General features: G+C 41.1%; 1 protein-coding gene across 4 annotated transcripts in view; it reads right to left on the bottom strand.

Moving 5' to 3' along the window:
• gpsm2l (G protein signaling modulator 2, like) overlaps positions 1-13,779 on the bottom strand; it is a 47,388-nt gene that overhangs the window by 29,487 nt on the left and 4,122 nt on the right. Inside the window, exon 1 of one of the 4 annotated variants that reach the window (XM_079803715.1) lies at positions 5,381-5,751. The exons of 2 other annotated variants lie outside the window; for them this stretch is intronic. In XM_079803715.1, the coding sequence (XP_079659841.1) occupies positions 5,381-5,529 (149 nt within the window). In that variant the 5' untranslated portion in view covers positions 5,530-5,751. Of the gene's footprint in view, positions 1-5,380; positions 5,752-13,779 lie in introns of those variants that run through there. One more of the 4 variants, XM_079803717.1, reaches the window with a different exon arrangement.

Consider the following 13,779-nt stretch of genomic DNA (forward strand, 5'->3'; position numbering starts at 1 on the left):
CCTTCATGCTGTCCACATCCTGGGAGTCCTGAACCGTGCAGCCTCGAGCTCTCACGGCTTCAGCCACTTCCTGGAGAATGGAGACTCCATCCCCAGACGGCCCAGCTGATATGGGAACGGTTCGGTGACGCACAGGTAGTCCTGTTGCCTCCCAGGACTCTTCCCATTGCTCCCTGTATTATTCCCTGACCTATGGTCGGCACGGATGCACTGGCGCACAGCTGGTCGTCGGGGCTACGCTATTATGCGTTCCCCCAGTGAGCCTTCTCGCACAGGTACTGTGCAAGATCAGGGAGGACAAGGAGCAGGTCATGTTGGTCGCCCCGTTGGCACGGCCGGACCTGGTTCTCAGAACTGCTACTCCTTGCGACAGCCCCTCCCTGGCCTATTCCTCTGAGACTCCTCAGAGACGGGGCACCTTTTGGCACCCGCATCCAGCGTTCTGGAAGCTCCACGTGTGGCTTCTGGACGGGACGCGGCTGGTTTGAGTAGCCCTCCACCTGCGGTGGTCGCTACCATCACTTCCGCTAGGGCAGAGTCTACACGACACCTCTATGCGTTGAAGTGGGACCTCTTCGTCACATGGTGCTCTTCCCGCCAGGAAGACCCCTGGAAATGCCCGATCGGGTCTGTGCTTCGTTTCTCCAGGAGGGGGTGGGACGAAGGCTGTCTCCTTCCACCCTTAAGTGTACGTGGCCGCAATATCTGCCTACCACGATCTCCTGGGAGACAAAAAGGTAAGTCAGCACGACCTGGTCATCAGGTTCCTGAGGGGAGCGAGGAGACTGAATCCTCCTCGCTCTCCTCTCGTTCCCTCTTGGGACCTCTCCGTAGTCTTAAGTGCTCTGCAGAGGCCTCCCTTTGAGCCTTTGCGGTCGGCCGAGATTAAGTTCTTGTCTATGAAGACGGCTCTGCTGACCGCATTGGCCTCGCTTAAGAGGGTCGGGGACCTGCAAGCATTTTCGGTTGACGAAGCGTGCCTTGAGTTCGGGCCGGCTAACTCTCACGTGATCCTGAGACCCCGGCCCGGATATGTGCCCAAGGTTCCCACCACTCCGTTCCAGAGATCAGGTGGTGAACCTGCAAGCGCTGCCTTTGGAGGAGGCAGACCCAGCCTTGGCATTGCTCTGTCCAGTACGCGCTCTCCGCGCCTACGTAGACATGACGCAGTGTTTCAGGACCTCAGACCAGCTCTTTGTCTGTTATGGTGGAGAGCGGAAGGGAAGTGCTCTCTCTAAGCAGAGGTTGTCTCACTGGATAGTGGACACCATTGTTTTGGCATACCAGCAGCAAGGCCGACCGTGTCCCCTTGGTGTGAGGGCACACTCCACCCGGAGTGTGGCCTCCTCTTGGGCTCTAGCGCATGGCGCCTCGCTAACAGACATCTGCAGAGCTGCAGGCTGGGCGACACCCAACACATTCGCCAGATTCTACAATCTCCGAGTGGAGCCAGTGTCCGACTATGTACTCGCCCCTACGGGTGGCCGGTAATGGGCCAGGCTCAGGTGTCTTCGCTTGCTCGCCATTCCACTCCAAGGACTGGATACGTGCGATATTTTCCTCAGGTGAGCTCCCCGAGAGCCCTGAGCTCCTCCAGCACTGCTTACGCCGACATCAGTTCAGTCTGCCCTTTCGAGCCCAGACCCTCATGTCCGGCCAGGTGCTCCGTGTGCATGGTTCCCCTCCGGCGACCCCCACACGAGTATTCCCACCGTAAGCCTCCTCAGTGAGCAGGTGTCTTTCCCTTGGCAAGTCCCTGCCACCCCTAGGGTTAAAAATCCACCTTCGGCTGGTACCCTAGAGATCTTCCATATGCAACCCTCAGCGGGTCATATGTGTATTCTCTAAGTCCTCCCTACGGTAGGCACCTTGGCATTCCCTCACTGGGATATGCTTCCCAGTGTACCTTGGTAATCCTGTGATAAGTGGGAGTCCTAGGGCCTTAAGTGGCGGGATCTCACACTTACGCAGGGCACTGGATGACAGCTGAGTGGCGCTGTTTTACAGGTTCCCCCATTCGTTAGTCACTAACGTACGTCGTAGTGACTGAACGAAAGGGAACGTCCGGTTACGTATGTAACCCTCGTTCCCTGAGGAGGGAACGGAGACGTACGTTTCCTTAGCCACGTCAGCTGTGCTGCCTGGAACGCGGAGTTCAGTCTTGGCTCCTGCAGCAGTAACATAATGCGATGTTCGCAGCGTACTTCCTTATATACCCACGAGGTGGGGCGGAGTTACGCATGCAAATTCCGCATGCCCATGGCATTGGCACTGCCATTGGGCGCTGTTGAATACGATGAAGATGATTGGCTTCTAAGCGAAACCCCCATTCGTTAGTCACTAACGTACGTCTCCGTTCCCTCCTCAGGGAACGAGGGTTACATACGTAACCGGACGTTTCCTGTCATGGTTTATTTAGCAGAACAAACCGTACAATATTGTACATGTGTTGAATACAAACCACAACTGTAACAAACAGGTGCTTTATTAACACCTCTAAAGTGCATGTAGCTGTAAGTAGTAGAAAGTATATTTCTTTCTTCCTATACATTCAAGTTCAAAAGAAATGTAAACAGAAGCACAAAATGTCCATACTCATAAAAGAAAGTGCAACCATAGATATGATAACATTACAAAATGCTATTTTGTCCACACAATAAATAACACTGAACAGCTGATCAGAGAACCTTTGGCTTATTTACTTATTTACGTCGGCTTTTAACGTTGCCGGTGCAGGCTTGAACGGAGCGCAGCTGCTGTCTGCCATCTTGCTGTTTTTGTAAAGCGCGTCTTGTACAACGCTGAACCGCGCTGAACGCTCTCACTAGAGTGTTTACCCACAGCGCCGCCACATGCCGGTGGGCTGAATCGATATTGAATTGAGAAACAAATAATTGCAATGCATTGATGAATCAATATTTTTACCCAGCCCTAGTCTTTATGCAGCTAACGACCTCAAACGGGTGCATCTAATTTAGGATAATAAATGGAGTGGAGGTGGACATTTTAAAGGCAGACTAACAGGTCTTTGAGGGTCAGAATTCTAGCTGATAGACAGGTGTTCAAATACTTATTTGCAGCTGTATCATACAAATAAATCGTTAAAAAATCATTCGATGTGATTTCTGGATTTTTTTTTTTATGTCTCTCACAGCTGCATCATCGGAGGTGAGCTTCCCTCCCTCCAGGACATTTATGTCAGGCGGTGTGTGAAGAGAGCTCAGAGGATCATCAGAGACTCTAGCCACCCGAGCCATGGGCTGCTCTCACTGATGCCATCAGGCAGACGGTACCGCAGCATCAGATCACGCACCAGCCGACTCCAGAACAGCTTCTTCCCACAAACAATCAGACTCCTTAACTCTTGACCCATCAGGATCATAACACACACTGGACAGAATATCACTCAGCACAACCCACTGTAGATAAACACACATTATATACACATTTATTTATCATACAGCATCTATTGCACTTTGGATTTCAATTTTTCAATCTGTGAATAATATTTTATACTGTACATTGTATATTATTATTACTATTATAGCGTAATGTATATTGTTTAGTGTATGTTTAGTGTATATTGTTTAAAGTATATGTATATTGTAAGTATGTGTATATTGTTTAAAGCTGTGAGAACTACACTCACATTGTGTAAATTATTTATTGTTTATTGTAGAGTTTACTGTGCTGTGAGTAATTGTGGGCGCATCAGTGTAATCTGATGCTGCTTTAAATGTTGTACATGTCATGTCATGACTACCATGTTGCTCGGAACTGCACCTAAGAATTTCACCTACTGTTGCACTTGTGCATATGTAGAGTGACAAATAAAGTGATTTGATTTGATTTGACAGTGGACATGCACCTACGATGACAATTTCAGACCCCTCCATGATTTCTAAGTGGGAAAACTTGCAAAATAGCAGGGTGTTCAAATACTTATTTTCCTCAATGTATCCCGGTATTTACTATGTTTTTCTATTTGGATAAAAAAAATCTGTATTTATTTTAAGAATGATTTTATTTCACATCCTGCCCAATTATGTCCTAAAACAATGTTGATATTGAAGGCTATAAACAAATACAGTGAATGTAATGTAGGCTATGCAATATATTATGTGCAAAAAGGGGTTTACAATCTAATAATTTTGTTTTTAAATTCACTAAACGGAGGAAAGCACCACATTTCAAACTAATTAAACACAGCAAGTATTTATATGTCTGTCAGCACAAGTAGCCTATCTCTCAGAGCATATGACAGGGCAAGCTGCTTTATACTATACATGTTAACTATATCTTACCAGTTATTTTAAAGCCCTTAATATGAAGCATGTGTCATGTTTGGGACAAATTGTATCATGCACTTTCCTGGCATCAGCTTATTCTGCATAGGCCTATATAGCCTACTTCGCTATTTTTCAGATGCGTTTGTATCAATCTACTGTATATACCAATACAAACGGTATTGCCTCATTCCATATCATTTCTAAAAAAAATATATCAATATATTGTACAAACTCGATATACTCCCCAGCCCTAGATCTGAATGTCTGTAAACCTTCTCAAGTATTCTTTGAGAGTGTGTGTCCATCAGTATGTTATGTATAGACATTAGGTGCCATTTTTTGTCTGAAATGAGTATACTTTTGGTCCTCACTAAAATGTGAAAACGCTGACTAAAGAGACAAAATTAGTTAATCACAACATATCTGACGTCTAAAATACAGCAAATTTTGGAGAATGAATGAAAATAAGAAATTAGCAAGAAGTTACACAACGTGTCTTGTCTCTAGGAATAATTGTCAATACTGAGAAGAAAAAAACCCTGTATTAGTTAATAGTTAAAACTATTTAACTTTAAATACATAAAGGCCCTACATTTATTCATGGTATTATACATTTTTTTTTTATGTTTTTATTCTCACCAAAGCTGCATTTATTTGATCAAAAATACAGTAAAAACAGTAATATTGTGAAATATTTTATTTTAAAATAAATGCTTTCTATTGTAATATATTGTAAAATATGATTTATTCCTGTGATGCAAAGCTTTTTTTAACACAATGTGTTCAGCATCATTACTCCAGTCTTCAATGTCACATGATCCTTCAGAAATTATTCTAATATGATGATTTTCTGATTATCATTCCTATTTTTTTTTCAGGATTCTAATAGAAAGTTCAAAAGTGTTCATTTGAAATACAAGTTCATTTGTAACATTACAAAATATCTTGATTTTCACTTTTGATCAATGTAATGTGTCCTATAACCACCATAGCAACTTCCTAGCAATCACCTCAAACACCCTGACAACCCCTTAGCAACCACACTGCAACGCCCTGGCAACCACATATGACAATTATCAAACTCACCTCACCTTTTATCCTTTTTCTTTTTATAAAATTTAGTGCACCGTCCAAACATCTCAATCTTTTTGATGACTTTTTCTCCTCCAATGTGATAGACGCGTTTAATTCTCCACGGGGTGCAGCCTGAGTGCCACAGCTTCGACCCTCTCAGACACATCACGAAACAGATTTACCTCTTCCAAAAGACACCAACTTCCAGGAGAACCCCCTCTGCGAGACCTTTCCCAACCCTCTACCCCTGTGAGAAGCCTCTGCATAAACAGACAAGGCTTTAGCATCTAAAATGTTGCGTTGTTGACATGCCGTGACAGGTTACGCTGGGTCTCGTACACATAAACGCAGGGTCAGCGGTAAGCCTGCCGAGAACAGATGCAACAGTGCAACATGCTCATGTCATCTACGGACACCCGATGGCAAGCGTCAATTCCAATTATGAGTGAGACGACACATGGAGATTATCACGCGTGTAAAGGGGGAAACAGAGTAACTCTGATGTGCTTTGAACAGCTCCTAAACCAGTTATTCCAGTTGAGTGGGTCGACCTCATTAAAAATAACGCTGTGCAGCTTCTGATTTTTTTTACTTGCATGCTTAACAAAATAAGCGTTTTTTACTAGCATCTACAGTTCCATGAAGAACCTTTAACATCCATTCCACAAAAGGTTCTTTATAGTGGAAAAAGGTTTTTAAAATAACTTTTTTTTTTCTCAGACTGTGTTCACACTTGCAGTTCTTAAAAAAGAAAAATGATACATTTAGTTCTGATTCGCCTAGCATTCACACTTTCATTTTTAACATCGAACCTTAATATACAAAATAAAAAAGCGGCTTTTGTGATGCATATTTTGCAATGGAACTTGTTGAACATCCAAAACAATGCTGTGTGTATGATGGTATTTTGACCAGCTTAAAGGGGTGGTAAAACACATTCTTTCGAAGGCTTGATTGTGTTTGTGGGGTGCACTGTAACATGTGTTCATGCTTCGTTTTTTAAAAATTGCCTTATTTTTCATTTATTTGACCTTTATTCTACACTGCTCTGTCCCTCCTTGTAAAAACGGTCTGATGGTTTCCGGGTTCTATGAAGCCAGTCCCTCAAAAATACGCGATGGGCTCAGATTGGTAGCTTTGTGTGACATTGGCGTGTTGTGATTCGCTAACCGCCTAGTGCACATTTGTCGGAAACGTCACGCCCCTTACCTTTACAGGTAGACTGTGCTTTGGTCAGTATTAGAAACAATGGCGTCAATAAAACCACACCAATCTGAGCCCGAATCAGACCCAGAACATTTTAGTGAAGATGATCGAGCAGAACCTGTTCAGTCCTCAAGAGTAAAGACTGCGGATCTACAGTGATCGCTACTGAATGGCACTGTTACTTTTGTATTTTTAGAACGATTATAGCCAAATATCTGTCGCAAGAACGATTAACCCAAAACGAACACTAAACATTGGCTTTACTAGTAGCCAAATCAAACACAGAACCATGTTTAGCATGCCTGTAGACAAACAATACATAAAAGCTCTAATCAAAGAATAATTTACACTAATGCAAGGTTCGCTGTTGAGATTTTAACGTTAGTGTTTGTAACGTTAGGTGTTCGTCGGATAACGTTAAGTATGAATGAGCATTTAACAGACTGGTTTGCAGAACAGCGTTGTCATCTGTTTACTTCCTTGCTACAACGTACAATTAACCCATTACAGGAAAACACATCGATGAAAAATAAATCAGACTTACAGGTTGAGGTCCGTAAACAGCTTCTGTTTTTAAATCCATCTTTCAGGACAAGCCGTTGTGCGAATCCTGCATTGAACTTGTGAAGATTGTGGAAGCTTTCCTCCGTAAAATGTGCAGTGCGCGCGCGCCCGTCGTGCATCCACACACTGGCAGTGTTTGCCTCGCGCAGCTGAACCGCGGCTCGTGAATTGCAAATACAGACGAATATTGTCAATTATGTCACATTTTCCGGTTTTCTCCTCCGACCCCTGTCTGTCTCATGCGTTGATTTATGATGGGCAGCATATATCTGCTGCAAATGCGACCTGTTCCCCGCGGTCTACACACATGCATATAACATGCTGTATGTTAAACGCTCTGCAACGCACCCCCGTCCCTAGGAAGGCTGAACAAAGCAAGTACCCCAGACCTGCAATCCGGATGAAAATAACAGCGTTTCGTAGGCATTGCAGCAACACCACTCCCTCCTACTAACCACAACAACGCAGCGATACAAAATGGCCTCGCCCCCCTTATTTAATATTCTCGGAGGAGGGGTTTATGTAAATATTGGGGCTGGTGATGTCACCAACCCTGGAGGAATGTCTGTAGTCCCTACCGGCCGTTTGCTGTAGTCCTTAGAAATGGATTTCTTTAAAAGCAAATATCTCCCTTTGCTTTAAGCTTTGAACGTTGTAACTTTGCATATGTTGTTTATGCTCAAGCAGCAACATTACACGCTAGCTAAAGTTAGAATAGTGAAATCATGGTTTACCACCCCTTTAAAAAACGTTAAGAGCTTGTGTAAAGGAGTCTAAACAGCGGCAGGAATCCCTCTGTCACACACACAAACGAAGATCTAGTACGAGGAGACGAGGTTCTGACGCCTGTACTGAACTGTGATGGGCAACATTGTGACGTCGAGACCGGTATGACTGAGCATTCTGTCCTTTTTAGGGTCGCATCTTGTGACATCATGTCCTGTTTTTGGTTCGTTTACATGTCTTTGGTCCGTGTTGCGTTCATATATCAATCGAACCGCACCAGAGTTCGTTTGGAAGCGGAGCGAGACCCATCTTTTTAGCGGTCTCGGTCCGCTTGTTTGGTGCACACCAGGGTTCAGATGGCAGCGTTCACACTAACAGAGCAATCACACCAGGGTTCATTTTAATCGTTTAATTTCCATTGCATGAAACGTTTTTTTTTTTATAGTGGAAAAAGGTACTGTCGTAAAGTACCTTTTTAAAAGGAGGTAAAGTGCCTCATCAATATATGCAGATCTTCGTTTCTGCATACAACGGAGGAAATCCTGTTGCTGTTTTGTATGTTTTGAATATTTTATAAGCTCTTCATGAGTTCTCAGCTGGTAAAAATAAAACCATACACGTATAAAATGATGGCGTTTAATCCAGCGCACAGCATTGTTTTGAATGTTCGGTAAGCAAGCTCTGTCGCGAAATATACGTCATAAAAGCCGACCCATCAGGTTGTGACCGTATCCCTATGCCTTTGGTTCGGTAACTTTAGGTTCGCTGTTAAAAATGCCAGTGTGAACGCTAAGCGGGCCTGGACTATATGTTTTGTTTTTGGTTTTTTTGGTCCGGACCAAACGAACTGAAAGCACCCTTAAGAACATTTACCAATGGTAAAAATAGTAAGAACTGTTCAATGGAAGGTTCTTTATGGAACTGAAAATTAGGGCCCTATGTTTTAATGAGATACAGAAAATGCGGAATCCAGTCACTTGAGAATTTACTGTATTACACGGAATTTGTCAAAATTTTTATGAATTAATAAAAAGCAGGTCAGTACACTTAAATCAAATCGTGATATACACTAGTGTCTGTGAATATTAAATCGCAAAAAGACAATTTTAATATGAATACTGCATGTTCTGCGTGTCTCTTGTGTAAATTAATAAATGGTGCAGACGCCTGATTTCATTTACCACACACACACACACACACACACACACACACACACACACACCCACTCTCAAAGGTCTTCATGTCAACCTATCTTGAAGAAATATATTACTGTTGTACAGTAGAATTGAGCTAGGTCTCAATTTAATAATAACACTAATAATAATAATAATAATAATACTTTATTATTCAACTTTATTTTGAAGGAATTTTAAGGAATAATTTAAATTTTGGATGTTTACAATCACAAATGTTTTAATTTTAACAGTAAGTAATTTAAACCAAAAAAACGTGATTAAAAGATAAATTAAATGAATGTTTTGTGCCTTCATTTGATTGACAGAAATATTAAAATACACAACATTTTTCTATATGAATGTTTGTTTTTTCATTAATGAATAAATTGTTTAGTTTTTTATTTTAATTAAATTAATTAGACATGCTTTTTGATTTTTAAAATGTAATTAAACTATTCAAATGGAATCTAGAAACCTAGATTCCAGAAAGAAAACAGAATTTGGATAAAACGTAATTTGAAAAAAAAAAAAAAAAAAAAGTTAAAACGTATTTTGTAGGGCCATAAATAAAATTGTGTTAAACTTTTAATAAATTGTTCTTATATTGTTTCACGATTTCAATTAATTAGACATGCTTTTGGATTACAACAATTTTATTTAACCATTAAAATGGAGTCCAACATTTTTTTTTCACAGAATCCAGAAAATGAAAAATTTAATTTGGGAGTATGAGCAATAGTAATATAAAACCTAATTAAACTATGCCCTGCACCATTTGTGCTACAGAGACAAGAATTCCTCAAATAATGTGGCTTCTTGAGGACAGCACTACCATAACCTTTCTCAGTGTCAGAATTACAATTTAAAAAATAAAACCAGCCCAAAATACATGAACTTACAGTAAATTGACGTGGGACCGAAGAAAAGACTAGTCTTGGAGTCACACTTTTGTCTCAAACCAGTCAGCAAAAAACCTAGCCAGCAACTTTTGTCCAGGCAAGCGTAACATTTTCTTTAGAATATGTAAAGATATAGCCTGTCATGCCAATAATAAGAGTTAGCAAGAGAGAGCATGAAGGCTTTAGTACTGTGTCAAGGGACAAAGCAGCCCAAGAAAACCACCTTGAATCAATTAATCTGCAGAAGTAGAGTGAGATGTTGTCGTGAAAGCGAATCGACTCAAGCCAGAGGAACAGTCAGGTAACCAAGGCCACGCTGGAAAAATCCATTAGACCAAGTTAAATCCCACGCTTTGCCCAGAGTGTCCTGGCGGCGTTCACATGCTCTAATTTCTTTGTCCTCAGAGTGAGGTGGGACGAGGGCCGAGCGGCTGACGCGATTTCTCCACTGACCGACGCAAATGACTAATTCGCACCATACATTAACTCCTACTTCTCATGAAGTAATGAACATCACTGATTCTTGCTGAAACACCAGGCATATGTTGCTCATTATTTCAAAAACCCTGACATTAAAGGGACGGTTCACTCAAAAATGAAAATTCAGTTATTAATTATTCACCTTCATATTTTGTTCCGCAGGTTCTGTGGAACTCAAAAGGAGAAAGTTTAGCACAATGTCTCTTTTCATGAGTCGGTACAAAAAAAGTCACCATATGGCTTTAGAAGATTTGGAATAGCCTACAACATGAATACAATGGACTACTGTTATAATGGTGCTTTTTGTCCTTTTTGGAGCTCGACGGCACCTGATATGCTTTCATTGTATGGAAAGGGGCAGAGTGAACATCCTGTTAAACATCTTTTTTGTTCTACAAAAGAAAGAAAATCATATTTTGCTGTCATAAAATATCAAAATAGTTTGGAATATTATGGTGAGACAAAAAATTGTGATAAAATGACAACATTTCCATTAGGGACGCACGATATATTGGCTACCAAATCGGTATCGGCCAAATTCCGAATCCCGCACACACACACACACACTAGGGATGGCTCGATACCACAATTTTGGCTTCGGTACGGTACCACAATCTAATACCGAAGTACCGATATTAAATCTATACCATACAGGGTCTGAATTTTGATGCGGGTATTGCGCATAATTTTACTCACTCTCGCAAGTTTTAGGTTTATGAAGCGGGAAATTACCGCAAATGTTTATTATTAAATTAATCAACAAAGATTATCACATTAATCAGTCATTTGGAAACTTTTTTGTAAGTAATTTCAGCATTACTGCGCGTCTCCATTCTCTCAAAATGAGCAAATTGCTTCTGGCTTCAAAAGACATCATGCATGGACTATAAAAGCATCTGCACGCTCAGATTCAACACTTTCGCTTCCGTTGCGGGACAGCTGACGGAAATCACTGCCCACGTCTTTTTAAACCTCGCCAATTTGAACATGCAAGCGATTTTATAGCATTTCGTAATACATATGGGATGAGAGCTCTTTGAGAGAGAGCTTTCTTTGCGCTCATGCCAACAACAAACACACACACACACACACACACACACACACACACACAGGCCTAAAGAGCTCGCGCATTCCAAATTAAATTGTTTTTCCTCAGTCAAATACACACAAAATTATGTCAAAAATGTCAATCTTTAGTGAGTAGTCACATAAACAGAGTTGGGTATGTCTTTCGCGGATGTAAATAGTGCAATAGTATGCGTGCAAATATTAGGTCTAAAGTAACGTCACTGGTTGAAACGAACGCTGGAGATTTCATTATATTTAAACGATACGATCTTATGTATGTGCGTTAATCAGTGTTAAAAGAAAAATGTCTAAATTAGATTGTTAGAATGATGCACTCACCTGTCGATCTCATAATGTCTTACAAGTCAGGAATTAAGTGACCGATGCTTGGCAAGGTTTGATGGTTCTTCAGCAGTTTTATAAGCAAAGTAATTCCAAGTTTCACGTCTACTCCTCTCTTTTTTTAATGAGTTTTGTGCGTGTTGAGTGAGATTCAACTGCTGTATTCATCTTGTTCTGTTGCCACATTTGCCGGTTTCACGTCAGTTTGGGTAGCGCGCTGACACCTAGCGGTGTACTTCGGAACAGCAGCATATACCGAAATGAGCAAAATCATGATATCGTACCGTTTGAAATAAAATATATACCGGTATTTTCCAGTACCGGTATACCGCGCATCCCTAACACACACACACACACACACACACACACACTCGCTCGCTGTCTTTGTAGTCTCTGCCGTGTGTCATAATATGAGGACACGAACGCATAATAACACATAACACTTCATGAGAATTTACAGTTTCATTTGAGAAAACTGTCATATCAAAACAGACACTCAAAAGGTATTCACGGCAACCCGTCAAAATAAAAGTTTGTTTAAAAAAATGAAATTGACAATATATTAGGCTACTATTGCACTAATACACATTTAGCGCCGTCTCTATGTAATAATAATACGTCTCTATTAATAATAATAATTATGCCTAGATGGTTGATTATTTTTCACTTGATTTTTTTTATAAACATTGTTTACTTTTAAACCGCATACAGCCTTTACATTTTTGTATTATTTACTAATGATTATCATCATAAATAATAAACTTAATACATTAAAAAAAAAAATTTAAATAGGTAAATAAAACAAATAAAACAAATATTTAGCTGTGGTACCGAGATTGGTACAGAGTACTGAACAATTTTTATGGTATTGGTTCCGACTACTGGAATTTTGGTACCGTGACATCCCTAGTTCAGTGCAACATGTGCAGCGCAAGTCTGTCATATAGCCTACATAAAATTATAATGAAAACATAATTGTGCGCTTGGGACATGGCTTTAATGGTGAGACTTTAGTTTTTGTACTTGTGTCTCAAAAATGATATAAAAACGTGGATTTAGATTTATCAGCCAATATATCAGTTAGCGGCTTTCCATTTCAGTGCATCCCTAATTTCCATGATTGGGGGAAATATCCCATTCCCATCCCAACCAGGGTTGCGTAACAAAACCAGCCCAACTGCTATTCAAAACCCACCCAATCATGGCCAAAACTAGCCCGCCAAAAAAACTACCTATGCAACAGTGTAAAACTTATTCAGCCCAATTTGGCGAACTTGGCAACACTGATCCCTATTTCAGGAGCTGGTGCTGGGCTCAACAGTGTGACCATTTCACTCACATTTGCGACTAAAAACAGATGTGTGCGAACTGTCCAATGTATTTTGGAGCATGTGTGCGTATAAAAAATCCTTTTCTTAAAAAGATCATAAAAAGTCTTCAATACCTTAAATGGTATAACAAGCGTCTCAAAGGAACACGCCACTTTTTTTGAAAATAGGCTCATTTTCCATTTCCCCTTGAGTTTTACCGTTTTCGAATCCATTCAGCCGATCTCCGGGTCTGGCGGTAGCACTTTTAGCATAGCTTAGCATAGATAATTGAATCTGATTAGATCGTTAGCATCTTGCTCAAAAATTACCAAAGAGTTTACAGAAAATGAAAAGTTGTGATTTTCTAGGCCGATATGGCTAGGAACTCTCATTCCTGTGTAATGATCAAGGAACTTTGCTGCCGTACCATGAGTGCAGCGGTGCAATATCACCCAGCGCCTGAAAATAGGCTAACTTCAGTCAACATAACCAACGTGACAACCTGCTTGCAAAGGGAGCGTGCTGGGGACTATTTCCAGGCGCTAAGTAATATCATTGCTCCGCTGCACCCATGGTACGGCAACAAAGTTCCTTGATTATTACGCAGGAATGAGAGTCTGGGGTCTGTCCATATAAACTTCCCTCG

This window comes from Gobio gobio (genome assembly GCF_949357685.1).
Source record: "Gobio gobio genome assembly, chromosome: 21".
Taxonomy (NCBI): Eukaryota; Metazoa; Chordata; class Actinopteri; order Cypriniformes; family Gobionidae; genus Gobio; species Gobio gobio.